General features: G+C 33.8%; 1 protein-coding gene across 1 annotated transcript in view; it reads right to left on the bottom strand.

Annotated features, from left to right (window-relative positions):
• Positions 1-1,027: 1,027 nt before the first annotated feature.
• Positions 1,028-26,710, bottom strand: part of trc (Serine/threonine-protein kinase tricornered) — a 31,147-nt gene continuing 5,464 nt past the window's right edge. The window contains exons 2-11 of the mRNA XM_085942492.1: positions 25,871-25,945; positions 25,122-25,257; positions 23,063-23,210; positions 21,935-22,045; positions 19,696-19,937; positions 18,983-19,122; positions 18,454-18,625; positions 15,123-15,287; positions 13,249-13,412; positions 1,028-2,082 (exon numbers count right to left, since the gene is read on the bottom strand). Coding sequence (XP_085798618.1) covers positions 1,967-2,082; positions 13,249-13,412; positions 15,123-15,287; positions 18,454-18,625; positions 18,983-19,122; positions 19,696-19,937; positions 21,935-22,045; positions 23,063-23,210; positions 25,122-25,246 — 1,383 coding nt within the window. The 5' untranslated portion in view covers positions 25,247-25,257; positions 25,871-25,945 and the 3' untranslated portion in view covers positions 1,028-1,966. The remainder of the gene's footprint in view (positions 2,083-13,248; positions 13,413-15,122; positions 15,288-18,453; positions 18,626-18,982; positions 19,123-19,695; positions 19,938-21,934; positions 22,046-23,062; positions 23,211-25,121; positions 25,258-25,870; positions 25,946-26,710) is intronic.

The raw sequence follows: 26,710 nt of genomic DNA on the forward strand, positions 1-26,710 counted from the left end.
CCAAAAATAAATTTAAGATCACAAATATCAAATAATGCCGACTGCGTCCGGTAGTTAACTAATAAGATTTAAATATACAGCTACAAACAAATGTCAATATTGGAATATTGGAAATATTTCAATATGCCAGTGTAAAGTTCGCCAAAAAGTAGCAAAATCGGCACAAACAAATTATCACTAATACAATTTTATTATTATTATACCATGACTTGTTAATTTTATACACCTGTTTAATTAATAACCAAATGAAAGTAATTTGGATACTACAAATATTATTATGATTTATTATGATACGCGGTGGTGTCAGACTTCATAGAAAGAATACAGTGTTGCTATCGATGCGTTGTACATATTATGACAAATATGTTTTTAAAATATAATATAGCAAATAATAAATCCAATTTTCAAAAGGTGGAAAAGTGTAGTTATTAAAAAGAGAAATAAATAATTTAATAGGAAAGAAAAAATTTTGATAACAATTTATTGAATGTGCTCAAAACGTCATAGACGATAATTATTGAAAAAAAGAATTAAAACCAAAAATAAATTTAAGAACACAAATATCAAATTATGCCCACTGCGTCTGGTATTTAACTAATAAGATTTAAATAGGTGCATACAGCTACAAACAAATGTCAATATTGGAATATTGGAAATATTTCAATATGTCAGTGTAAAATTCGCCAAAACGTAGCAATAATCGGCACAAACAAATTATCACTAATACAATTTTATTATTATTATACCATGACTTTTTAATTTTATACACCTGTTTAATTAATAACCAAATGAAAGTAATTTGGATACTACAAATATTATTATGATTTATTATGATACGCGGTGGTGTCAGACTTCATAGAAAGAATACAGTGTTGCTATCGATGCGTTGTACATATTATGACAAATATTTTTTTTAAATATAATATAGCAAATAATAAATCCAATTTTCAAAAGGTGGAAAAGTGTAGTTATTAAAAAGAGAAATAAATAATTTAATAGGAAAGAAAAAAAATTGTAACAAAGAAGAAAAAATTTTGATAACAATTTATTGAATGTGCTCAAAACGTCATAGACAATAATTATTGAAAAAAAAGAATTAAAACCAAAAATAAATTTAAGATCACAAATATCAAATAATGCCGACTGCGTCCGGTAGTTAACTAATAAGATTTAAATATACAGCTACAAACAAATGTCAATATTGGAATATTGGAAATATTTCAATATGCTAGTGTAAAGTTCGCCAAAAAGTAGCAAAATCGGCACAAACAAATTATCACTAATACAATTTTATTATTATTATACCATGACTTGTTAATTTTATACATATGTTTAAATTAATAACCAAATGAAAGTAATTTGGATACTACGAATATTATTATGAATTATTATGATACACGGTGGTGTCAGACTTCATAGAAAGAATACAGTGTTGCTATCGATGCATTATACATATTTATGACAAATATTATTTTAAAAATACAACAAAATAATCATCCCCGGATATGGGTAATTGAAATTTGAAAATTGCATATATTTAATATCTTGGAAATATTGTCATGCTTCAGCATTCTTAAGTGTAATGATGAAGACATTAATTGATTTTGCTACTTCTTTGGCGGGCCCATGTCATTATATACAATACAGCAAAAAATAGATCCAATTTTGACATTGGTGAAAGACAAATAAATGATTTAATAGAAAAAAACATTTTTCTGTGACAAAAAACAACAAATTTCAATAACAAAAATTAAATTTGCTCGAATGGCAAATGAAAAATAAATTGAAGAATAAAGCCAGGGAGTGTTCCTTGCTAGCAGTGCTAATCATTGATATGCAACAACTACACAATCTAAATAAAGTTCAATATGACCTAAACATCCTATATGATTGATTAACACAGCAATACACTTATAGATCTTTAGGTTTAGATTTAAGCTCAATAATTAGAATACATGTTATTAAATTATTTTTTTGTGGGAGTTCCTCGTTGGGTGAGACCTTCGAAGCGCTTGAATGTGTAGTTGATAAACACCCAATCCTTGTACATTACTTCCCCATCTTGAGGAATAGGTGCAGCAGCTGAAACATCAAACATAACTATAAGTATCATAGAATAGTCCTGACAAAGTGGTTTTGGAATGATGCGTGCAAATAACAGTGTGTGGGTTGGGTCAAAAATTAGACACAATATCAAATGTTAACCCTTTAAACACCTGTACTTTTTCATCCTAACTCTTTATCATTTTAAGAATAAACTTACGTAATAAATAAACAATATACATCCCATTATTAATTTATAACATATTTCATAATTAAAGTTTTTTTCAAACTGCTCTATAATCGTGAGCCTAATACTACAAGGTTTTAAGTGTTTACTTTTGACAAAACAAACCAAACAAAGAAGTAGTATTCTAAGCTGCCTCATTGTTATTTTTGTTTTTCAAAAGACAGTACAACAAACACTTAGAACCTTGTAGTTCTGCACTTACGAAATGTCAAGTCAAACTCGACATAGGAGTTTTAATATTTAAGGTAACATTTTTAGAAAAACCTTATTACCTTATTAGTCCACCATATTTTAAACAAAACGATTTTATGAATATTCATAGTTTTAACATATTATTTTTATGATTTCGAAAACTATGGTATCCTACATACATACATAATAATATCTTTCCTACAAATCCTGCAGATTGTACAGCCTTAGCTCCTAAACTTATTCCAAATTCTCCATTTTCGATCTTTACATAGCACACAGGCCCTTAAATTGTCACACAGTTACAAAAAATACTGTTAAAGCAGGGGCCGGCACCATGCCCAACTATTAGGCTCCGTCTTCAAATAGAGCAATCTATACAGGAAATAATAGTCACTCTAGTGACCACACGAAATTAAACAACATGACACAATAATATCTTACTTACATAATTGCGATCCCGATTTTTCGAACAATCTAACAAGAGTCTAACCACTCTAACCCCACTCCTATTTCATTCACTGCCATTACTTCAGATGCACTTAACTAAGACCAATACAATTTTTCACACATTAACATGATGACGTACACAAAGTCCAGTTTATTGTCCTAAACGACCTAAACCTAACCTAAAGTTTAAAATTGTACTGGAATGTTTATTGTGCTTATGCGTAAATTTGATCGTATTCTGGGTTCCTTTTTGTGTAATGATTTATTAGGACGCACTCCTTAAAAGAACCGTTAATGTACATTTTTAAACATATTATATTGATTTCACGCTCAATGCAAAAAAAAAAAATGAAAGGAGTTTTACCTACCAATAAAACTCTTATTATTCATGTTGACTTTGAAGTCCTTGAGATAGGGTTTGCTCTTTCTTCTTCGCGTGAGGATATATTCTACTAATTTATTTTCCCTTTTCTTGTCGTTGGTCGTTCCTGTTTTTATTTACTGGTCATACCCGCGCGTAAATTTTTTATGTATGTAATTTGGGATTCTTTTGTCTTCATTATGATATGACTCAAGGAACCAGGTAGAAGTTACCTGGACTTCAAAGTCAACATGAATAATAAGAGTTTTATTGGTAGGTTAAACTCCTTTCATTATTCGAATTTGACTTTGAAGTCCTTGAGATATCTGTTTGTTATCACCTGGTGTTGGGTATGCCAAATTCCTGTATGTGACAATGATTCATTGACGAGGTAAAAGACCATCGTGACTTTCCATGTATATGGTTGAATAGAGAAGTTAATGGGTTCTTTTCCCCTTCTGATGGTGGTGTATCCATCGTTCTCTGGTAGTTGTCGTGAAATGTTGACACACTACGCCAGATACCTCTCTTTAAGATTATCATTGGGTATATGTACAGTTTAAGGAAGTCACCACTGAGCGGACACTGCCTGGTGGTTCTTGTACCCCTGCTTCCAACAGTACTGACCTTATCCAATTCCCTATAACTGTCCTGGTGGCTGGTTTTGGTGATCCTCTTGAAGATATAAATAATTCCGAAATATCCCTACCTTCCCCTCTCCTAGGGTTTGACATGCAGACGAGTTTCCGTAACCAGAATAATACTGGGTCGATGTTTTGACACGTGGAAGCGCTTAGCTTCCATTCCGATTGACGATGCTTGGCGGTATTTGTATTTGCGCCAAACATTTGCCATACAATTATGTAGTCACGTTTTTCCACCAATCCATTGTCTACTATTAGTAGTGTGAGGCCATGAACCCTTCGTCCCGATGCGAGAAGCAGCCGAGTAGGTAGCTGTCCTGCGAGAGGTTTCGAATAGGTTGTACTCCACCGGTGTTGTTTTCCTAAGATGATCTACCACTCGTCCTGGATCCCAAACCGGTGGTTTGACGGGTTTCGTTTTATGTACCGAAATTGCCTGTAACATATTGTGTTGTACTACCACGTTGATGCTGATATCTACAATGATAATCGGTTTGCAAAAAGTGGTTATGGCTGACTTATGCACCAGGATGGTGTTGTACGACAAACCCTCTTTGTTGTGCATGTTGCCTAGGTATCTGGCCAATTCCATTCGTTGAGGGCTATTATGATCCATTAGGTTCTTGTTACTCATGCCATTGTCTTCCATTTGTTCCAAGCTGGTTTGTAAGTTTTTAGAGTTGAAGGCCGCCATCTGAAAGTAAGGAGTGCCCTTTCTTCCACCATTCAATTTGATGTTATTTCCACCCCACCCGAAATTAGCCATAGTTAAAGGAACAGGTCCTGGGTCCTTGGAGGTGGACGGTTGGTCTCCATACCTACTAGTGTCGTATGTAGGTGCGGCATTGTATAAGGAGGTACTATCGCCCTTTTTCGTAAGTCCACTCCCCAAAAGCATTATTTCCAGCTCGGTGCCACTAGTAAGTACTTCCCTTTTTCTGAGTTCAGGTGCGCTAGGACTCGTGAAATAAAGTTTGGTGGGGGAAATATTCACGCCAATCTGAAATCATACACTCGGCTGAAGGCGTCGTGAAACAGCGCGCCATTGTCTGTAACGTCTCGTGACACATACGTTGCAATGACATGTGCTGTTTCGCTTGCGAATAAATCCACCTCGGGAACAGAAACAGGGGGGTGGTTGCGGTGTTGATGAGGTGCCATTCGGGAATGAGTTGTCTGCGGGAGAGATGATCTGCCACGCAGTTGTGTATAATGTAGTAAACATGATGTTGGCTAGACTGGTAAATACTAGTGTCTGTCGGCATAGGTTTAGGAGGGTGACAGATTTTGTGCCGCCCTCGTTGTTGATGTATGGCACCACTGTTTTGTTGTCTGTCTGCAGAAGCAGATCTGATCCTATGATTGATTGTACCTGAGATTGAATTGCAAACATTTCCTTCCTGTTGGAATGCCATGCCATGGTAACTGGTCTTGTTCCCACGTACCTGATAGGTGGTGTTCATTCAGTTGGGCTCCCTAGCCTGTGTCAGCTGCGTCTGTCATCAGGAAGTGATTGATGTGTGTCAACTCTGAGGAGCCTATCACCTGGAGCCACCACATGATGTCCTGTTAGGCCTGTGGTGGGATTGTCGTCTATTGGCGAGAACGGGACCTCGACAATATTAATGACTGGAGCTTTGTAGCCGTCGGCAATGCAACCTTCCTCGTGGAGGTAGGATGCGAAGTTAAGTCGCCCCAGAAGGGATTGAACATGTGTCTGCCTGAGGGACCAACTGCCTTTTTGTACCCGCGTTGTGTCAAATCTGAGGATCCTTTCGCCTAGGGCCACCACATGATGTCCTGTTGGGCCTGTGGTAGGATTGTCATCAATTAGCGAGGATGGGACCTCGGCCATATTGATGACTGGAGCGTTGTAGCCGTCGGCAATACAACCTTCCTCGTGGAGGTAGGATGTGAAGTTGAGTCGCCCCAGAAGGGATTGGATATGTGCCTGTCTGAGGGACCAACTGCCTTTTTGTACCTGCGTTATGTCAACTCTGAGGATCCTATCGCCTAGAGCCACCACGTGATGTCCCGTTGGGCCTGTGGTGGGATTGTCATCAATTGGCGAGGATGGGACCTCGGCCATATTGATGACTGGAGCGTTGTAGCCGTCGGCAATGCAACCTTCCTCGTGGAGGTAGGATGTGAAGTTGAGTCGCCCCAGAAGGGATTGGATATGTGCCTGTCTGAGGGACCAACTGCCTTTCTGTACCTGCATTAGCAGATGGTGACGGAGTGCTACACAATTCTCCGGCGACAGGAACCTCCGCTTGGTGTGTGTGTCCTACGTGATGTCCAGGGACCCTCATTGTTGGCTTGGGTTCAGACAGGATCTTTTAATATTCATTAACCACCCTAAAGACTGTAGGAAGGTTATCCTGTATTCCACCTGAACCGAGACTGTTTCTCGTATTGGTTGGCTACTAAGAAGTCATCTAGGTAAGTGAATATTCTCAGCCATTCTTTCGTAGGCGTTCGGCGACCCAATTGGTCAGGGATGCCAACATAATCGGAGCGGTTGGCAGCACGAACGAGAGTCACGTGAATTGTAGGAGCTCCCCTTGATAGGCTAGTCGAACAAATCGACGATGTTGAGAAGCCATTGGTACCTGGAGGGACGCCTGGCTTAGATCTATTATTACTAGCCAGTCTTCTGTTTGTAAGACGGCTGCAACCTCGTAATGGTGAATTAGTTTGAATGGCTTTGGCTGTAGGAACGCATTCAAACGCTTTCGGTTGAAAACAGGGCATAGAGCCCCGTCTTTTTTCTTGATCAGAAACAGGGTTGAGAGAAAAACTGGGGGTTTGACCCGCTTCTTCTAGAACCCCTGAGTTCTTTAAGTCCTCGATCTCGAGAGTGACCTCTGCTGATTGTTGCGTTTTAAAATCTTTCCGTAAAAGTAAAGAAGGACTTACCAATAGTGGTATCCGCACAAAAGGTATGCGGGCTACGGCTATTATTTTTTACCAATGTTGGGGGGGGCGGGGTACACTACGCCATCCAGACTCCCCGAAAGTCTCTTAGGCGGTCCCCAATGTTATTGGTTGTCCAGATACGGTCACCTTCGCTTAGAGTACGGATCCCTGGTGGAGCCCGTACCTCCGATGGAGAACTCCCTTCCCACAGGACGTCGCCCCTTGGGAGTACCCCGGCCATAATTTGAGTTCGAGGGCCTTCCGGGACTTTAAGCTCGGAGGAATCCTTGATAGTGCCTCCCGAGTGAAGGTATCCTTGTGTTGTCCCCAAAACCCCCTTCGATTTTTTGGTACAGGCTCATCGCTGTTATGATTTTTTGAGGATTGGTTGCCCAATCCACTAACCCTTGCATACGCTGTCCCGATGGGAAAACATCGCATTCTGGAGGGCCGCGATGGTCCTCTTCGTCAGATGGTTAGCTGATGACGAGTGGTCGCACCGACGCAACTTGTCATTTAGACCTAACTCTACGACCGTAGGGGCAAGAATTGTTTTTTGGGCGTTGTGCCACTCCTTGCTGGTCCCCCTGCTGAAATAAGGTACGTAACGAGGATACCTCAAACATTAGCATCTTAATCGATGCTCGTACTGCTTCGCCGTCTGTTGTCCATTGCTTTTAGAATATCCTCCTCACGGTAATTCAGATGTTGCGCCATAATCACTGATCACTTAACGTTCACTTAACTATCACTTAACGTTCGTCCAAGATAATTTTTTTGATAATTAGAAACGTCAAATCATAGGCTACATCTGAAACTGTCAAAAGGCAAATCCATAATGAAGACAAAAGAATCCCAAATTACATACATAAAAAATTTACGCGCGGGTATGACCAGTAAATAAAAACAGGAACGACCAACGACAAGAAAAGGGAAAATAAATTAGTAGAATATATCCTCACGCGAAGAAGAAAGAGCAAACCCTATCTCAAGGACTTCAAAGTCAAATTCGAATAATACGAATTTTTCTAAGACTCTTTATAATCACGAATTCGGACCTGCTTTGCATTTTTTGGCTACTTATTTTACTTAAATTCAATAGAAGCACGGAGAGTCAAATGATTTGTTGTGAGCCAGGTAGGCATGCAAAGATTGTATGTGAGTATGTGATTAGTGCTGTGTTTCCCAACCTTATTTGTGCCATTCCCCACTTCAACTTTTCAAAAATCTCCATGCCCCCCAATCAAAATTTTATAGTTAACCAACAAATTCTGACAAAAATGAATTGCTTAAAATAAAAAAATACACATAGGCAATAAATACTATTTTCAACTTTACTTTCGTAAGTAAATACCTATGAATAATAATTATTATATTAGATGTACAACTCGGAAGAAAATTAGTGTGATCCTTATGCTTGATGTGAGCTGCAAAGAGTTTTTGTGAGGTACTAATTTGGTAAATTTTAATCTTAAATCTCCACAGTTTGTGATATCAAAATGATTTTTTTTTCAGTAACAAATCATTTACAGCGCTAAAGCGCCGCATTCAACTAAATATTATGATAGGAATGGCAACAGTAATTTTCTCAAAAAGTCATGGTTGCAATATAAAAAAAATATTTTCGAAAATGCGTTTTTTAACAAAAAAATGTACCAAATATTTAATGATTTCCACATTGCCCCCCAAAACATTCAAATTGCTCCCCGGTGGGGCGTACGCCCCACGTTGGAAAACACTGGATTAGTGCATACCGATTATGTAACATGCGGTATAAATACACTGAAATTAACTTTTTAACACAACTGCTCATAAATAATATATTTTTTCACTGGGGGGTTACCCTATTTGGCCTATTTCAATACACAATAGCATATTGTTCTTACCTACTTAAAATTATGAGTGCTCATAAAACGAAAATGATTTACTATGTATGGCAACCATATACAAAAAAAAGATGCTAGCTAACAAATACATAGTTCTTTGCTATTTTATGATGTGTAATAATTATTTTAGAATAAGTACCTATCTTTTATAATTAAATAATATGTTCCTCAGAAATAAAACATAAAGAAATCACACGGAATAAGTAATTACAATCATATTAGGTACCGTGATGCTATAAATGTGAATAATGACAAATTTAATTGAATCTAAAAGAAGTTTGTGTTTCGATCGCTCATTCATCCTTTAATACTGTCAACTTCAGTGTTTCCTCTCCACTAAACACTTGCAAACGGCAACACCTAGGGGAATAGGCAATTTCTAGGTTAACATACCTCTCTGACCTCGTTAAGTTGTTTAATTAAATTTAATGTTCTATGAGCTACAGCTTTTTTAGTTGCCGTACATTACCATATTGTAAAATTTTAATATTTTTATTAGCACCAAGTCAAGAGCACGCAGTATAAAAACGAAAAGTATGTTAGTTTTAGATTGAAAATTTCGTAAACAAGTCAACTACTGTTTTTTATATGATATTTAAAATAAGCAATTATTTTGACAAATATTTTTCATTTACGTCAAATTTCGAGTTGAACATGTTTATGCCAGCCAGATTTTAATGCAACTACATAAGTTTTATGGTACAACAAGTAGGTACCTACGTTGAATATCAAATACTTGTGAATATGTTTTAAATCAGATAATTTCGCTTTTCTGAGTGAAAAAAGTTACGTTTTCCACACATCTACTCTCGGGTCCAGTGCTGTTGACTTAAATTTTTGTTCAGACAAATTTAATTTTTTACTTTAAGAAATTTGCAGTTTAAGGTGATGTCTCTAGGTAAAGTTGTTATCGAAAAATAGCTAGAAAAGTTTATTAATCGGTAAATATATATTCAAAAGTAATGAGAAAAATAAAATAAAAAATTAAGATGTATCGTGGAGTTCTATATACCAAAAATACGTGTCAAATTCGGTACATTTCTATCGGGTGGTAAGAATGAATGACATAAGATTTATTATCAAAATTACGATAAAAATGTACGTAAATCTATTACCTAGGGAAACGCTAAACGTTAATTGGAATTTATTATATCCTTATATCTTTTTTTTCAAATTTAAAAAACATCGATTTAGAGGTTAGAAAGCATGCAATTAAAATCGAAACATCTCGGTTCAGACGTAATTTATCGCAAAAAACGCTTAGCGTTTCTATTAAAAATATTATTTAATAATTTTTAGGCTAGTTATTTAAATTTAATCTTGTATTTTTGTATATTAACGAATCGATTGTAAATAAAATGAATATTTGACAAAACTTTATCGACATATGCTGCTAACGCGGAAATAAATCGAACTATTTTTGAAACAGTACTTGCATAGATTAAAAAATACATACACACACATACATTGAAAATAAAGGTTCGCCAGGTACGAAGACAAAAACTGTGTTAATTCTGCTGTCAATAATTTTTGTTTGCGATATTGGAGCATATGTCAATGGACTACATATATCAACCTCCACTTTCTGAAATAGTGTTGTGTAATTATTTCAGATATTTATTACTGTTTTGACGTACCTACCTTTTATAAAGCGATTTTAAAATAAATATAGTTTCATAATAATATAAAGAAAGCATACGAGCGAAAATGCCTAAGATACTTCTGACACACATCAAATTTAATCTTTGTCTAACTGTACAATTTATCCATATTTATGTTAAGTGTTTAAAATGTTATAAGTAAAAAAAAAATCGTCTATTCACGTGGTAGTCGCGAAAATTATGAACAATATACAATGTTAAAAATAATAAGAATTGTTAAAATTTCTAGTCACAATATTATTCAAAGACAAATTAACCCGATCAAAACAGCCTCGACAAACTTCCACTTCACTAACTTTTGTTCTATATGTTTATCCTGGATACAGCGGCAAACACATTTTGAAAATAGCCGATATACTGGATTATTTGTTAGTTTGGGTTAGTTTAAGTTAGATTAGGTAATCCTAACAAATAATCCAGTATATAGGCTATTTTCAAAATGTCTTTGCCGCTGTATCCAGGATAACCGACTTGTACCCTAACTTTAATTACATACATACTATTGTACTATATTTGGGCCATCAAACGTTCATTCCTGTCTACGGCCTTAAAATTATTATCTACGTGCCTATATAACTGTATGCCGTCCTGTCAAAAAGTGGAGGTTGATAATTTAGTATGTAGAAAATAGAAGTTATTATTAGTCTCCATAAAATATAGGGTAAACAATTCAGTGAATGAACACATAAGAGGTGAATTTGAAAATAAATTAAATTAAAAACGATTAAATGAACTAAGAAAATTATAACAATAGGTAGGTACAATAAATTGTGTATAACCGTGGTATTACTAATTTTATGCCGTGATGCTTTGATAGTTGAACTTTTCATAATATTTGGATCACTATTTAGTTGCTCATTTATCTGCTACATCATAAAGTCGTAAATATTGTTTTTTTATGAAGCAATCATAAATACAAAAAATTAAGATCTACTTTTCAATCATAGTAGATACCTAGGAATATGGTATAGGTGTTGATAATTTTTAATTATTTATTCGAGATCTTCAGGGAATTACAAAAGTCCACACCTAGAAACCACTGGGCCAATAAGGTTTCTTTTTATATCTCCAAATCCATTTCACTTACACATTTATAGGTAAAATAAATAAAACTATCTTTTATTTTATCTTGCACTGTTCTTTAAAATCGACATTAGATTTTTTCAAAGAAATAACGTTCTGTCTTTTTCTTAGAATATTATGTAATCAGTGGTGCACTTACTTCAAATTCTAAATTTTTTTCTTACGTTTTACAATTTTTTTTTAATTTGTCACTTATTTTGTCCTTGGGTTTGCTTATCAAGATTTGTTCGCATGTTTATTTACGTTTTTTCTTACCTCCAACTTCTTTTTTATTCAATTCGTTGCGTGTCTTACTTTATTCTTATCTCAGATATAGTTAGTTAGTTAATACAAACCGTCCACTCTGTGGAGGCCCATATGAACCCATTAGGATCGGACATGGTTGAAACGAAATGAATTGGGATGTCTATATAATATCGACATTGTCATAATTATAACTACAGTCGAACTCGGTTATTACAATCTCGGACATAGCGAGATCTCGGATGTAATGAGGAAACAGTCATTGACATTTGGTATATGATTTTCTCCGTACATTTTTATTCACTGTTATAACGAGATACTTATCGGATATACCGAGCTAAAATACTGGTAATGTGTTGATCGTTTAAAGACATTTCGACCCTAAGCAATAAAATCCGATCGGACAGGATGCCGCCGGGGACAGATTACGTTTATGACACTAGTTAAGTGTCTAATTGTTGTTTTCGCCGACAATAAAAATACCTATTCTCTGATATAACGAGTACCGCTTATAACGAGCACATTCAGCCGGTCCAACCTTCCTAGTAATAACCAAGTACAACTGTATATTCCTTATTTTGTTTAATAATAATTCGAATGGCATTTGTTTTGCTATTCATTTCATATCATTCTTTTATTCCACCTCTAGTAGAAATTCGATGTAATTGTCAATTGTACAAGATTAAACTCAATCTTATAAACATTTGTACTTAAATGTTCATTTACTACTATAAATGAATTTTACTGTAGAAAAATATTTATATTAATTCGTATTGACAACGTAAAAAAATCTGGTTCATTGACTGGACAGGATACCCTTGTATTGCCACTGTAAAAAAAACTACGGTAAACAAAATGTAAAAATCATAAACACTGTAAATCAAATCAAATAGACATGTTAGAATTGTAAATATTTTATGGAGAAAATATTAATTGTAAATATTTTTACATAGGTAAGTAAATATATAATAAATTTAAATGCATTTTTATCAAGCTTATGATTTTTAATATGTGGCGACACACAATATTTTATTTTATATTTTATTGCCATCTGGTTGCGATCGACGAAAGTTTTTAGTAACACATTTTTAGAAATTCATGGTAGATGCCTGTAGATGCCTTTAGATGGCGTTGAAGTCACATTTGATCGTAAATTGAGGCAAAGAATTCGCCTTAATAGATTATATTGATAATCGACATAAATAAATTTTGTGGTTTGATTATTTTTTGTTCTTACCCCATCTTATCTATTATGACTCATGTGTTGACACTCGAGTTTGCAAATTGGTTCATCGATACATATCTCTGTCTTATTCCTTTATTGACTTATGCAATACTGTAACATGCGTTAGAAAAGGACCGACGTATATAATTGTGACATACCATATAGGACAATTTTATTTAAAATACTCTGTTTCACCTGTCATTTAATAAATAGGTATGAATTCTTGGCACGGTGCCGACTTCTGTGTTAAAGCATGGAAAAACTCAAGTAAACTATAATCTTTAATGATATACTCACGGATTTCTAGTTTGACGTCAGGGAAGTCATCAAAGTTGGATGTGTCATCAATACTCTTAACTTGAACAGGAATAGCAGACGGTCGTTCACGGACATGGCCCCAGTCTACTCCGCGGAAGAAAGCGGCTGATTTAACCTCTTCTATTCCTCTACCAGCACCCAGTCTGAAATATTTAAAATAAGAAACCATGTAAAATCTAAAATTAAATCTTTAAAACATCCAACTCTTATTTAACGGACACTTTCATTCTTGAAAAGTTGTTCATATATCGAAACGTATGTCTAACATTCATGTTAAAAACAATCTGTAAAAAGAATTTGTATTCTTTATACCAAATTATGTAAAATAATTTTTAAATGTTGTTATAGCAAAGATCCATAAATAATCAACTAAATTGGAATTAAATCTGTGTGCTAAAAGAAAAAGGTGATCTAAAATCACTATTTTTCAGGAAAGCCGAAGATTGATTTTTGAACCACTTTGTAAGGGAAGTCCAACGTTTTTGTGTGAAATTCAGTAATTTAGAGGTGTTACTTTGATTCAACATTTTCTCATTTATGTACCTATATACCAGCGATTTCCAAACTAGGAGGCGCGGAGTATTGTAAAGGGAGGCGCGGAAAGTTTAAAATAATTAATGCAGCCATGGTTTGCAGTTTGCAAAATGCATAGTTTATAAAACGACCGCTAGCTATAAACTACATACAACGTCATATAAAAAGTTGTTTGGAAACCTGTCTGAAAATATGGAGTCTAATTTTATAATACCTCACTGCTATACTATTGTGAAGCGCGCTGGCTATCTCGTAAAAAATGAAATAAAAGGGTCAAATCATAATGTTGACATTTGAGGCAAATTTTCTTAGGAACGATAATTTTGTTGTTAAACTTAAAAATGAGTGAATAAATCAATGCAAGGACCACTAATGCATTCACTGATGTAAAAAGACAATGTGAAGGCATTCATAAAAAATTGGTTCGCCATGTTTCCACTTTTAAATGATTTCTGCGCCAGATATTTTGAAGCAAACAAAAATCTATTTACTGAGTTCTTGGTTAGTTTGCTAATGCATTTTTCACATTATTTTATTAATAGTAAAAAAGCGCTGCTTTTGCAATTTGATGTTATACTTATATTATGATGATTGATATACTTAAATGATAATTCCCGTGTATATAATTTAGGAAACGCTACTTTAGAGCACCACACTGCCCTTAACCTCAGCGATGGGTAGGTGGGCTCGCCAAAGATCCTACCCTAGGGGCCCGCTTCAGGATGTGGGGCCCATGATAGAATCCATTCGTCAATTAACGATGATGAATTTGGATTGACTACTATTGAAATTGATTGTGCTAATAAAGAAGCACATTCATCGCATGGAAAACAAATTAATTTAAAAATGAATATAATAGATAAAACCTTGTTTTTTTTTTTTTCATTTTTGTATTAGTACATTTTTGACTATTTAAAAAGGTGTCTGTATTATTTAATGAAAATTAAGGGGGGGGGAGGCGCCAAGATTAGATTTTTTTAAAAGGGAGGCGTAGTAACAAAGTTTGGAAACTACTGCTATATATAATATTATGACTCATTTAGCATATTCAACTTAATTATCAGTCATCGCGCTTTTCCTTTCGCATACAGAAATGTAAAGGAATATCAAATATTGGGGTGGATCCACAGCTGGATGCTGGATTATAACATTCGATAGAAAGCAGTTAAGTTTGAATTTTATTTTACACATACATAAATAGGTAAATATGTGAAAACAACTCCTAACAGTTTCATCATATTTTGTCGCTTAACTTTAAACACCTATTATTTCATGAGTGAAAATTATTTGACATAGATGAGAATATTATTTTGTTTTACCTGCGATCAGGCTCTGAGCAGAATCGAAGGATAGTTTCTTTGGCCTCCTCAGAAATGGGGACTTCCGGAGGGAAGCTCAACGTATCACGCCAAGACATCACTTTCCTATATGTCTCTTGTGGATTTTCTGAGCAAAATGGCGGGAAACCGATCAGCATTTCATACCTGTGGAAAAGAAAAATCGAAGACATATCATCGAAAATCAAGACTGATTCAGAATGTAAGAATTAATAGTTGTATTCAGTTACTAAATAACAATGAAAAAAAGCCCAGTATAGATCTACATACAAATGCCACATATATTTTTGTATTCCGTCATGGATGGAAAACATGTACAAATACACTGACAAACAAGTGTAGATACTTTTTTTTATCAGTAAGTGTTATTTTGATTAAAACGCGCAAATTTGTATGATGTGGACGGTCAAAACTACATTTAATTTGATAGCAATACTTGCAGGTGTGAACATGGGTTGTGTTTCAAACATATGTTTATGTATGAGCAAGTGTAGGGGCAGAAGAAACAGTAAACAATTGTATAATTTGTTTGCGGGCAGATGTATATAGGTGTGGACTAGGCTTAATGCTTCAATTGTTGCATAAAAACTCTATGATTGCTATATATTTTCAAGAGATTTAGTCTTTACTTGGTGATAATTCAAGATAATTTGTGTGTTTATCATTTGGTATTCACCACATATGTACAATCAAAATCATATTTAATACAAAAAAATATGTTGATATTCATGAAATAATAGATTTATATGTGCTGTGAATACCAAATAATAAAAACATTTCATAAATTAGATTGCTTATGTCTTTTATATGAATATTTTATTCGCGCTACACAAAATTACGACAGTCATTAAATATAACTAAAAAATTTAAAAAAATATTATTATTGAAACCATAAAATTCCACTTTGTTAACAAACGCATTGAGGCAATACATAATCTAATATAGTTATATCAAAGCAGCCAGCAAACACATAAATATAACAATTTACTTAGATGTCATATAAAAATATATTTTATATTAGCAAAAATACTGTAAATTTCAATTAATAATTTTCAGTCGTAGTGAGAATTTTAGGCACAACCTGTGTAAACTGTCCTTCAAGAGTCATTCACTATTCTTATAAATGTTGTTAATAATAAGGATAATAATATTTTTGAATAATTTTATGCATTCAATTACTATGTACCTATGAGAACAAAAGAAAACACAAAGTAATATCTTTAGATACATATTTAAGTACAAAGTAATCACAACAATAAAATCTACATTATTTATCAATATCAATTTGCCTCATTTTAATAATTTTGCTATTTTATACGATGTGAATTAAGTAGTTGACTTATTGAAATTTAGTCATAGACAAAACTTCATGTTCGTTATAAGTAGTCAAATGCATGTACGAGCTGACACAACAGGGCACACACCTCGGCACCCCCATTTGTTCAGCACTCTAGTCATTTGCCCAGGTTGCCTACCATTCCAGCACGGCTCTGATCATTTAAGTGATTGGAACCCAATAGATTAGTCAGTTTATGAGACGTTCAAATATTATCAATTCGCGAGTGTTTGTCCTTGACAATACAAACCCAACAATGAAGTAGTATTATAAGCTGCCTCATTGTTACTTTTGTTTCACCAAAAACAAACACCAGTGATTTGTCAAGTAAAGTATTAAGATGAATAATGCGAGTACAGACACAGTCAGCGCTGTAGCTAATCAATGTACAATATGGCAGTAATTTTGAATTCAGAGATAATACAAAAAAGATTATATCAATGCTGATACATTGACTGTGATAAAAATTGAAAAAGTATTCATTTAATTTGTTTTAACTACCACCAAATTAATCATGCATATCTATCTATCTATATTGAATTTGTTTACATTTACACTTTTATCATAAAAAAATTGGAAATCTCGATCGATCTCATAATATGCATACATCTATATTTTGTTAACCGCTGTTGATGAAAAATATTAATACGATGTTTTAATTTGGTTTCATGTATATAGCCGAATTTATTATAATGAAATAATTGTATGCGTGGGCTTTACTGTAGAATGCTGTGATTTTCAAGGTTTGTTGTAGTTACCCATATATCAGGTCCTTTGCTGATGCAACGTGCTGACTTGATATTACCTATTTATGTCAAACAATTAATATCGACAAAATACGTCCTGAAGATAGCAGCAGTTAAATAATCTAAAGCTTAAAAATATGTAATATTTCACGAGCAAATTATTATGTCAATAATTGGTGAACAAAATTGCGCGTTTTTTTACTATACACAGATCAAATTTATGAGATTCGTGTTAGAAAATATAACTATATATCAGAATTTACAATATAGAAATATGATAACATCTTAAGTTTTTCTATGCCTCATGATATTACTATGGCAGTATCTCATAGGCTGCAGATTTTTATCGACACACGTTAAATGTAGAGCGAAGCTCTTACTAAAATCGCTGTAATACTGATAATTTGTGGCTTAGCATTTCATAATTATTCAAATAAATTTCACTGTGTTTAATTTTTTAGATTATGCAAATCAATAGACAGTTGCTAATAATTTTAGTGTAAAGTCTGATGAGATAACTCACGAAATTTGTATGTGCGGCCTGTCGATCATGGCCTCATAGAGCGAGAAAGGCATAGAACCGGTTAAGCCTTGTTTTTTTGGTAATTTGGCCATTCGACGATAAAAATTCAAAGTCCAGTAAGAACACAACAAATATCTACCACACTCGTCATACCACGTTAGCGACCTCTGCTCTAAGTAATCAATAGGTATACAAATAGGTTAATGCACAGATTTTTCTGAATTTTTTTCACTATACACAAAATGCCCACATGTATCATAAATTTGTGCTGTATAAATATTTTGTATTCAAATTGGGTAGGTATTAGAGAAGATATTCTCATTCAAATACATAATAATTTACATGTGATTTTCAATATATTCAAATCATACAATATCTGTGCATTAACGATCGATATTTTATTAAAAAAAAACAATTATTAGAATTGTTATTAAAATGTTAAAAATCCAACAAAATAAAAATAAACATTTGCAATGACAAAAAATTGCGCTAGATGAGAAAAGACATTGTGAAATTGCAATAAAGAATACAAATGTAGCCAAGTAATGAACTGAGTATTATTTACGAAATATCTGACTGCAGTGTTGATGATAAAATCGTATTTAAATTTAATGTATATGCGGACATGTCAAGAACATAAATACACAAAAAAATACTTGCTGCAATTATTAATAAGAGTAGTGCAAAAATGTCACACTTATGCCATACATTATTACGCCAAGACTCCACCAATCAGCCTGTGGGCCGTAACCGGTCTGGAGGAACACTTCGGGAGCAATATAATCAGGTGTGCCAACTGTACTGTACGCTAATGCTCGGCGGTTCTTCTTCCAAGATTCCGCACGACGCTTTGAATCCAAAGGGCTGCTACTGGTCACAACTGTGGAACAAGACAACACATTGTTTATATTAAACAACAAATTAAGCCGTTTTAATTAAATTGCTATACATAAAAAGAGATTGGAGTACTACAATAAGGGAAGAATTGAAAGCCAAGACCACATATGAAAAACTATGGAATATTTTATTTACAATACAATTATTAGCAAAGCTAAAAGAGGCACTCCGGCAAGTTATTAAACGTTATTTGGAGTGAAACAGAGGGGTCCATGCATAATACTATAATTGTTTTGTAATATGATAGTGATTAATTGATTCTTGGGGAGAGCACATAGACCGAGTTACAGATATGATAATAACATAATATTAACTTAATTAAGAAAGAAAAATATCTTACTGAAGTCAGATGGCGTAGCTCTAGAGAGATCCCTGTAAAAATCAGTCCTGTGGCTCTTTTTGAGTCCCGTGCAGAGGCCAAAGTCACTTAGTTTTATGTGGCCCCGAGCATCAAGCAGCAAGTTATCAGGCTTAATATCTCTGTAAAAAAAAGAATTTTCCATTAATCTTCTTCTTCTCCTCCTCTCCTCCTCCTCCTTAAGTCCTTAAGTGGAACATGTGTACAAAAAGCGACATTTTCAATAACTCATGTTACTCGCCAGTCGTCTATACACCCGGTCGCTATATTTCAACTGATTTGGGAAGAATCTTAGAATTCATGACATTAGCATCGAAAATTACACTTGCCAGTGACAAACTGGGAGAGTAAAGGAAAACTCAGCCAAAAGGGGAGCAAGCTATTCCATAATATAATTAAGCTTCTAGGTAAATGTGTCGTCTAAAAGGTGGGTTATTAATGTACATTGGTATTTATTTCACCCTTGTTTAGTATACATATTGAATCAGATGCATTGAAGTATGTTTTAGCGTAGCCTATTCAACATAATGTGTATTTTCCTCCGACGGCTTCATCTCAGGCACTCTCCCTACTAACCACACACTTTGTAGTGATTTTTCGAGGGTTGAATGCCATATGATAAGATTAATGGACAAATGATGAGAGATAACAAATAATATGATGATGAAACATAATATATTATAGTATAGTGTTACCTATGTATGAAGCCCAATTTGTGAATGCTATCAATGGCTAAGGCTGTTTCAGCAACATAGAATTGCGTACACTCCTCACTTAACGTGTCTTTTTTCATTAAGAGTGTCATCATATCTCCACCGGGAAGGAATTCCATAATAAGGTATAGGTTCATAGGGTCCTGGAAGCTGTAGTACATCTTAACAACCCACTGGTGGTCGGCTTCAACGAGGATATCACGTTCAGCACGTACATGAGCAACCTAAAAAATAAACATATATTATATTGTAATCAATAAACATAATATTCCATCCTTAGTGGAATACGATCATAATAAAATAGACAAAAAAATTACTTCTTCCATAGATCTTAAATCCAGAACTCTTTTATTGGACAAATAGATGAGGTATAGGGTAATTTTAATTCAGCTTCATACGTTGTTAATCATAAAACTAATAACTGGGTAAATATTAACTTTTTTATAAAATAATTGTCCTAAGAATTCATTGAATGCCCAACATGTTATAATGCTAGATATGTTTGTATCTTTTAACAAAACAATGAAGCGATATTATTATTGGCCTTGTCAATGCGTAATACTGTAAAAACTAGAAGTTACGTGATAGGTGAGTCTGACGAAAATCTTTCAAGTCGAATTCGTGTAAGTCGGGGTACAGCTTTGCATATACGTAAATACATATAAATTTTGTTTAATTGGAAACAAGAAATAACAAAAACACTAGTTCAGAAAAAAAATATTTAATAAAATTCCAGTTCTTTGTACATATTAATATGTACGAAATATTAAAATATAAATGAGTTACTTAAAAAAGTTATTTCGATGTCGATGGCTTCATAGAATCTAACAAATTCGTCTGATGACACAATGCCTTCTTTTTTGTTTTATTAGAATTTTTTAGTAACAAGCTAATAATTTTGTTACTCCTTGCTTTGTAGCTATAACGCGTTCTTCGTTGGAGTCTATCTGGCGTATGCATATAACAGCTAACGGCATTCAAGCTATTTAATGCAAATTTGCATGCATAAACTGCTAAATAGAGTCGGTTGAATAGTGACGTCACATCTCTGACGTAATACGCGTCATACCGAGACTAATGTTACCAATTTTTAAATTTTGATTCCCCGATAATTAATTTAAAATATTGAAATTGTGAATTGGTGTAAATGGTTATAAATGAATAATTATCGTGTACTTTAAATAATTTATTAGTTATGACATCATATTTATTTTATACTTCTAACAATATAAATATTTATTTAGGAATCGAGTGGCCATACTTTTGTCTCGCAGCTAACTTCATTTATGTTATGAGAGACGTGTTATTGACTGCGAGAATTCCGTCCTAATGTACCATACGGAAACGAAAAGGGATCTAATTATTATCATTTATACCAATCAGCCTATGACAGTCTTACCAGTGTGTTTGAGATTTTAATCTTGTTTATTACAGTTTAGGTGATATTTTGAAACAACGCAGACTACTTCCAATTGCATATATAATATCTTAAATAAAGCAGTAACTATTAGGCTCATATTATTATGTAGTACCTATTTTATCGTAATGTTACGCAAATCCATCTTATCCATGGGAAATACTGCGTTTTTTATGACGTCTTTAGTGAGTAATCGAACCACGGGAGCATTGTATCTAGACTATGGATTAAAATTCATGATGTGTTTTTAAACGGCACAATTACTGTTTAAAGTTCGCAAATGCTCTACCGAATCTACAAAATTGATGGGTTCTCAATTATAATTATATGTATTACATATATTATAGTATAATGACAATTCTAACCAACAAAAAAACTTGTAATGAATTCATTTTTACCGACTCTTTACGTATGTATATAAGTATGCTCCTGTCATGTGTCAGACTGACAGGAGGTGGACGGCCGCCATGTTTCATTTTCGTGCGCATTCCTGTACGCATCTTATTTTTTATAGTTTTCTTATTCGGCCGATAAACCATTAACTGCGTTGAGCGCGTTTCAAAACTGTATGAATACGGCTGTATGTTTTCTAAAATTATTAAGCCCTTTTCAATTTCAAGAGAAACACTGAAGAACCACGTAACTCCGAGTTTGCGTAATTTTGGTGTATAACTTAAAAACAATTGTTTTATATTCTTTTGATGTCGTTATAATAAATTATAATGCGTTGAAATAGGTGTGATGTAAAAAAATTTCATAATTTGATTCGCTTCATAGGGACAAAAAATTATTGATAATACAAACTTGTTCTTTTTCAAGCATATCAGCCTTGCGCAGAATTTTCATTGCATAGACATGGCCAGTATCCTTCTTCTGTACGAGTCTTACTTCTCCAAAGGCTCCACGTCCTATCACCTAAAACAATAAAATTAGATGATGTAGGACCCTTACATAATATAATATTTTTGTAAACAAGCAATTTTTCCCATTAGTATAAGAATAAAATTTTCTTCTCAGCTGATACAATTCAAACTTGTATCTCATGTTTTAAACTGGATATAGATAATTTGGCAATGGGAAAACAGTATGTTTGTTTAACATCTCTTATTTTTGGAAATAATATATTTTTAAACGTTGAAATATCTCTCTATACGTCACGTAAACGTGGCCATGAAATCTGAAGATGTTGTCGGCCACTGACTGATCTTAAAGCATCATAGTTTTATGATCAGTCTTGTCCAACGAATTGACATGGATCGATCTGTCCGGAAAGCATTTATTCTTGAAGCAAGATTTCTTAGTCAAATGAGTGTTAGAAGGCCCAAGTTGTAAGATGAACCACCGATAGACCAAAATTAGAATAACATCAAGAGGAAGCCAAAGCGCACCCCAGGCTGCTGTGCCACGAATGCTGATGATGATCCTTGATAACAAATAATATGACTGCAGCAAATTTGGCCAGTGGACAACTCATTTTGGTTCATTTATATATGTATAATAATAGCCTATGTCATGCCCGCTGTCTCGTTGATCATTGTGATAAATACATTTAGTGGAAAATCTGTGTGTAAATCGAAAATATGTTTATAATCACTACATTCCAAGAAAACTAAAAGATTTTGTTCTGGACAACTTTTTATGGAAACTTCTATTAATTAATTTAGCAGCAATGATTTAACTTGTCCATTTTCTCATTCATTTACATTGTATTATGGTTTTAGAACTTTCAGACTTATCTCCCTTTTATCTTCGCACACAGGACACGGAGATGACTAGATGAGCGGAAAAGATTTGGGGCATGTAGATCAAACAATGGAATTACTTCACTGAGAATCGAACCAAGTATGAGAAACCAGTGACATATGCATGGACTACAAGGACTGCTGTTATTGAATAGTGGTTTAAAATAATGTCCAATCATAGTGTCATTACCTTGAGAGGTTCAAAGTCTTCTACTCCAAGACGAGAACGTTTCAAGCGAAGAAACTCTGTTTCTTTCTGGGCATGCTGCTGTCTTTTTTCTTGCTTTTGGGACTCCGATAAGCCTTCATCTTTCAATGATTCTTCGAGTTTGGCCAACCTAAAATTAATCATCATACATTAATTTATTAATAGTGAATCACAGTAAAATTAGTATTATTTAATAAATTGTGTTAAAAGGTTTTTCTAAAAAATATTATTTTAAATTCGGTGTGAAAATGTGCAGTGTTATAACAAATTTTATAAAAGGTGACGTGCATTACAAAAAGGACTTTATTAATTTATCTTGAAAATTTACGTATCACTTTGATTGCTATTAGACCAGACCAGGTGGACCAATGGTAACTAGGGAAAATCAGATACGTTATTTGGATTAATTTAAAATAGGTGCTTAGTTAATGCTTTAGTTTTTGTCAACGGTCATGTAGCACTGCAAAAACTGGTCATTTGGTTTAAGTTCTCGTGTCCTGTATGTTATCCGCCTTCATATGCAAATCTTGATGAAGAATATTCCATGCAGTGCCATAAGAAAGTCCAAGTTCTTCAGAATGACGTGTAATTGATTGATTCACATGACATTTTCAGCAGTACGTTGACGTTTTTGACAAGTTGGATTCTTAACATCACAAAGATTATCATTTGAGTCGAATTTTCCAATTAAATTACGAATAGTAAGCTCTGTAGGTCGATTATTTTGACCATAAATTTCACGTAATACCCGATACATAACTTGAATAGATTCAGTATTGTTGTAATAAATTTTAACAATTTCTAGGTATATATATGCTGTAAAACGGTATATCTTTCCATGATGATTTGCCAAACAATACTGAACACAAATGTCAATTGTGGAGGGAATCAGAAAAAAAATATGGCTGCTATGTTTTAAAAAACTAAAGTACTAGTTTGATAACACTATATTTCAGTTATTTTATATGAATGATTTTTGAATTTATTGTATTTCCAATTGAATTGTTCTAATATTCTCATTTTTTGTAACATGATAATACTCATCTGCAGTAGGTATTAAACACATAGTATAAAATTATAACAATTTATGAAAAATGAATCATTTGTTGCAGATAACAAACCAAACACCTACCTATGTAAAAACGTTGTATCAATGTTTACAATAATTATTATTCATATAAAATTGTCATTAATTTACAGGAAAGTCTTCAAGAACGATTTTATGTAATGTATTTTTAATGTGTCAATTTCTTTCACTCGTAGTGATGTTATGATAGGTAGGTAATCTAATGATAATAATTGTTGTCTAGAATTAAATACTATAGATTAAAATTTTTACTTTGAACATGTCCGGTGCGATTTTTTCAAATACGCAGCAATTAGGCAGAGTAATGTGATTATTGTTACGGTTGCTATTGCTCGATTGCACTTAACTCATTAGTCCCAAGCGGCGTCTTTGATTTGACGCCGCTGTGACAGACCGCAGTAAATTGTAATATTTGACCGTATACTACCATCTATCGAAAAATTCTTAAACCAAAATCGTTCCAATTGATAATGTATCCATATTTAAAGACTGTCGGTAATACAGTGACCGATATATATATTTGGAATAATATTGTTTGTAAGTACAATGAGTGTCGTGGCTGTCGCTTCATGTATTTAAATAAAAAGATAGGGAGTCTTTCTATAAGTACCGAAATATTAGTCTAAATAGTTTGCAGGGGAATTTATCAACAAGATCCCGGTTATAAAGTTTGCTATAAAAGTAAATGTATTAGCAATGCAAAATAATTTCCAGGTAATTTAAACAAAAGTCCATTTATCCTTATTACAGTTTCACTTTCATATATTTAAAGTTCGTCTAATAAAGAAGGTCATTGATTCAAACTATTTTTGCGAAATGACTCACCACCTTTGCAAACCACTATGATAACTTAATGTAACCCGGCTACTTACTTAATAATCCCGCGATCTAGCCAACAATGAAATGAGTATGGATACACTGATTTCTTTAACAAGGAGACCAATATGGACAAACCTTTGTTTCCTTTCAATATGCTGGTCTATTAGATTGCTGTAGTAGTTTTCTAAAGTAACCTTGGCTTTAGTGGCCTTATCCAAGGTGTGGCCGCTGAACCGCATTGGTGTCTCCGTAGCGTTCATTTCCAGCAGCCCTGTAAACATTTAATGCTTATTTTGTAATCCATTGCACATGTGTAAGAATAAATTGGGTTTATCATGGATATCATTCAAACGTTGATATACAGCTAAATAGTAAATATAAAAAAAACTTATATACAATCATATATCACAATTTTTTATTACTAGTTTAAAACATATTTTATAATTTGTTGAGTATATATAGATTACAATTAGTCACCTAACAAAATATAATATATTATGTCGAGTAGTTGGTGTGTGAGAGTAAGTAGTAGTAGTAAGTAGTAGTAAAAGTCAAAGTAGGTAGTCATTCGAACCCTGCGACCCAGACAGACGACCGACACTACTGCATAGATGTAGTTGGACTCGAAGAGATGTGTCGTGGTGCAACAGGCAACATGAATGCTCCAAGAGCAGTGGTGTCGTTTGTCAGCTGTCTCTGTCACAAGGTTCAAACAGCTACCTTAAGAGTGAGTGCGATTTATGTATTATTTATTACCTGTGAATATATATGTGCAATTAATTACCTGTGTTAAGATTATTTATTTAAAAATGACGTAAAATCTATTTACAGCTGTACAATGATCACCAACTTCAACTAATATGTAGTTGGAATAAAAGACTTGCCTGTGGCCGCTGGTATCAACGTTTCGGGGGCCACCGTACCACCCGGGGAGCTCTTTCCCCAAGACACGGCTCTTTCTGTGAAGTAAAAATTAATCTGTAGAATAATAGTAGTGTTTATAACCATCGTCGGGACACGACAGACAAATAATTTTGAAAAACGAGTGTATGCCAAGCATATGCGACAAAAATAAAACAGTTTTTTTTGTCCTACATTTTCTTAATCTTTCGTTTCAGCAACTCTGTATAGAATTCTTGTCATTACTATAAAATCATCCTATCTTCATTTCCACTAAGGTCCTCCGCATGCTCGCAGAGTCCCTCATAGTCTTCATGGTAGATGTGTATGCGTAAAAGACAAAATAGGCAAAGTAGATAATGTGTATTATAACTTGTCTTTGGTGCTTGGAACGAATGATGAAATTGAAGTGTCAATCAACAATTTCTGTTTTTTGTTGAAATTTCTAGTGTCAAGTGATCTACGCAGTTGGCTGGCTGACTTGAAATCAAAGCAATTGATACACCCCTGTTACAGGCGGGTTTCTCCCGGTGTAAAATAATCATTTAGTAGTCATAAGTCGAAACGTAACCCTGACCTCTAGAAACAGCTTCATAAAACATCTAATCTGATTCTTTGCTCAACTACGTAATTATTTTTTTTTTCATAAGTAAAGGCCTTCGTCCGGTGTGTGAAAATCATATACTGGGCGGAGGTGTAATTAAGATAAATTTAATTTGATTTAAAAAGTATAAATGATGATGGATGAAAGAGATAATTTTAAGACTAAATATAATGTATAAAATATAAGTATTTAAATCTAATAAATTTTGCCGGCAACGTTA

The sequence above is a fragment of the Rhyacophila brunnea genome, unplaced genomic scaffold (genome assembly GCF_057557595.1).
Source record: "Rhyacophila brunnea isolate RB1 unplaced genomic scaffold, BYU_Rbru_1.0 scaffold_1, whole genome shotgun sequence".
NCBI classification, from domain to species: Eukaryota; Metazoa; Arthropoda; class Insecta; order Trichoptera; family Rhyacophilidae; genus Rhyacophila; species Rhyacophila brunnea.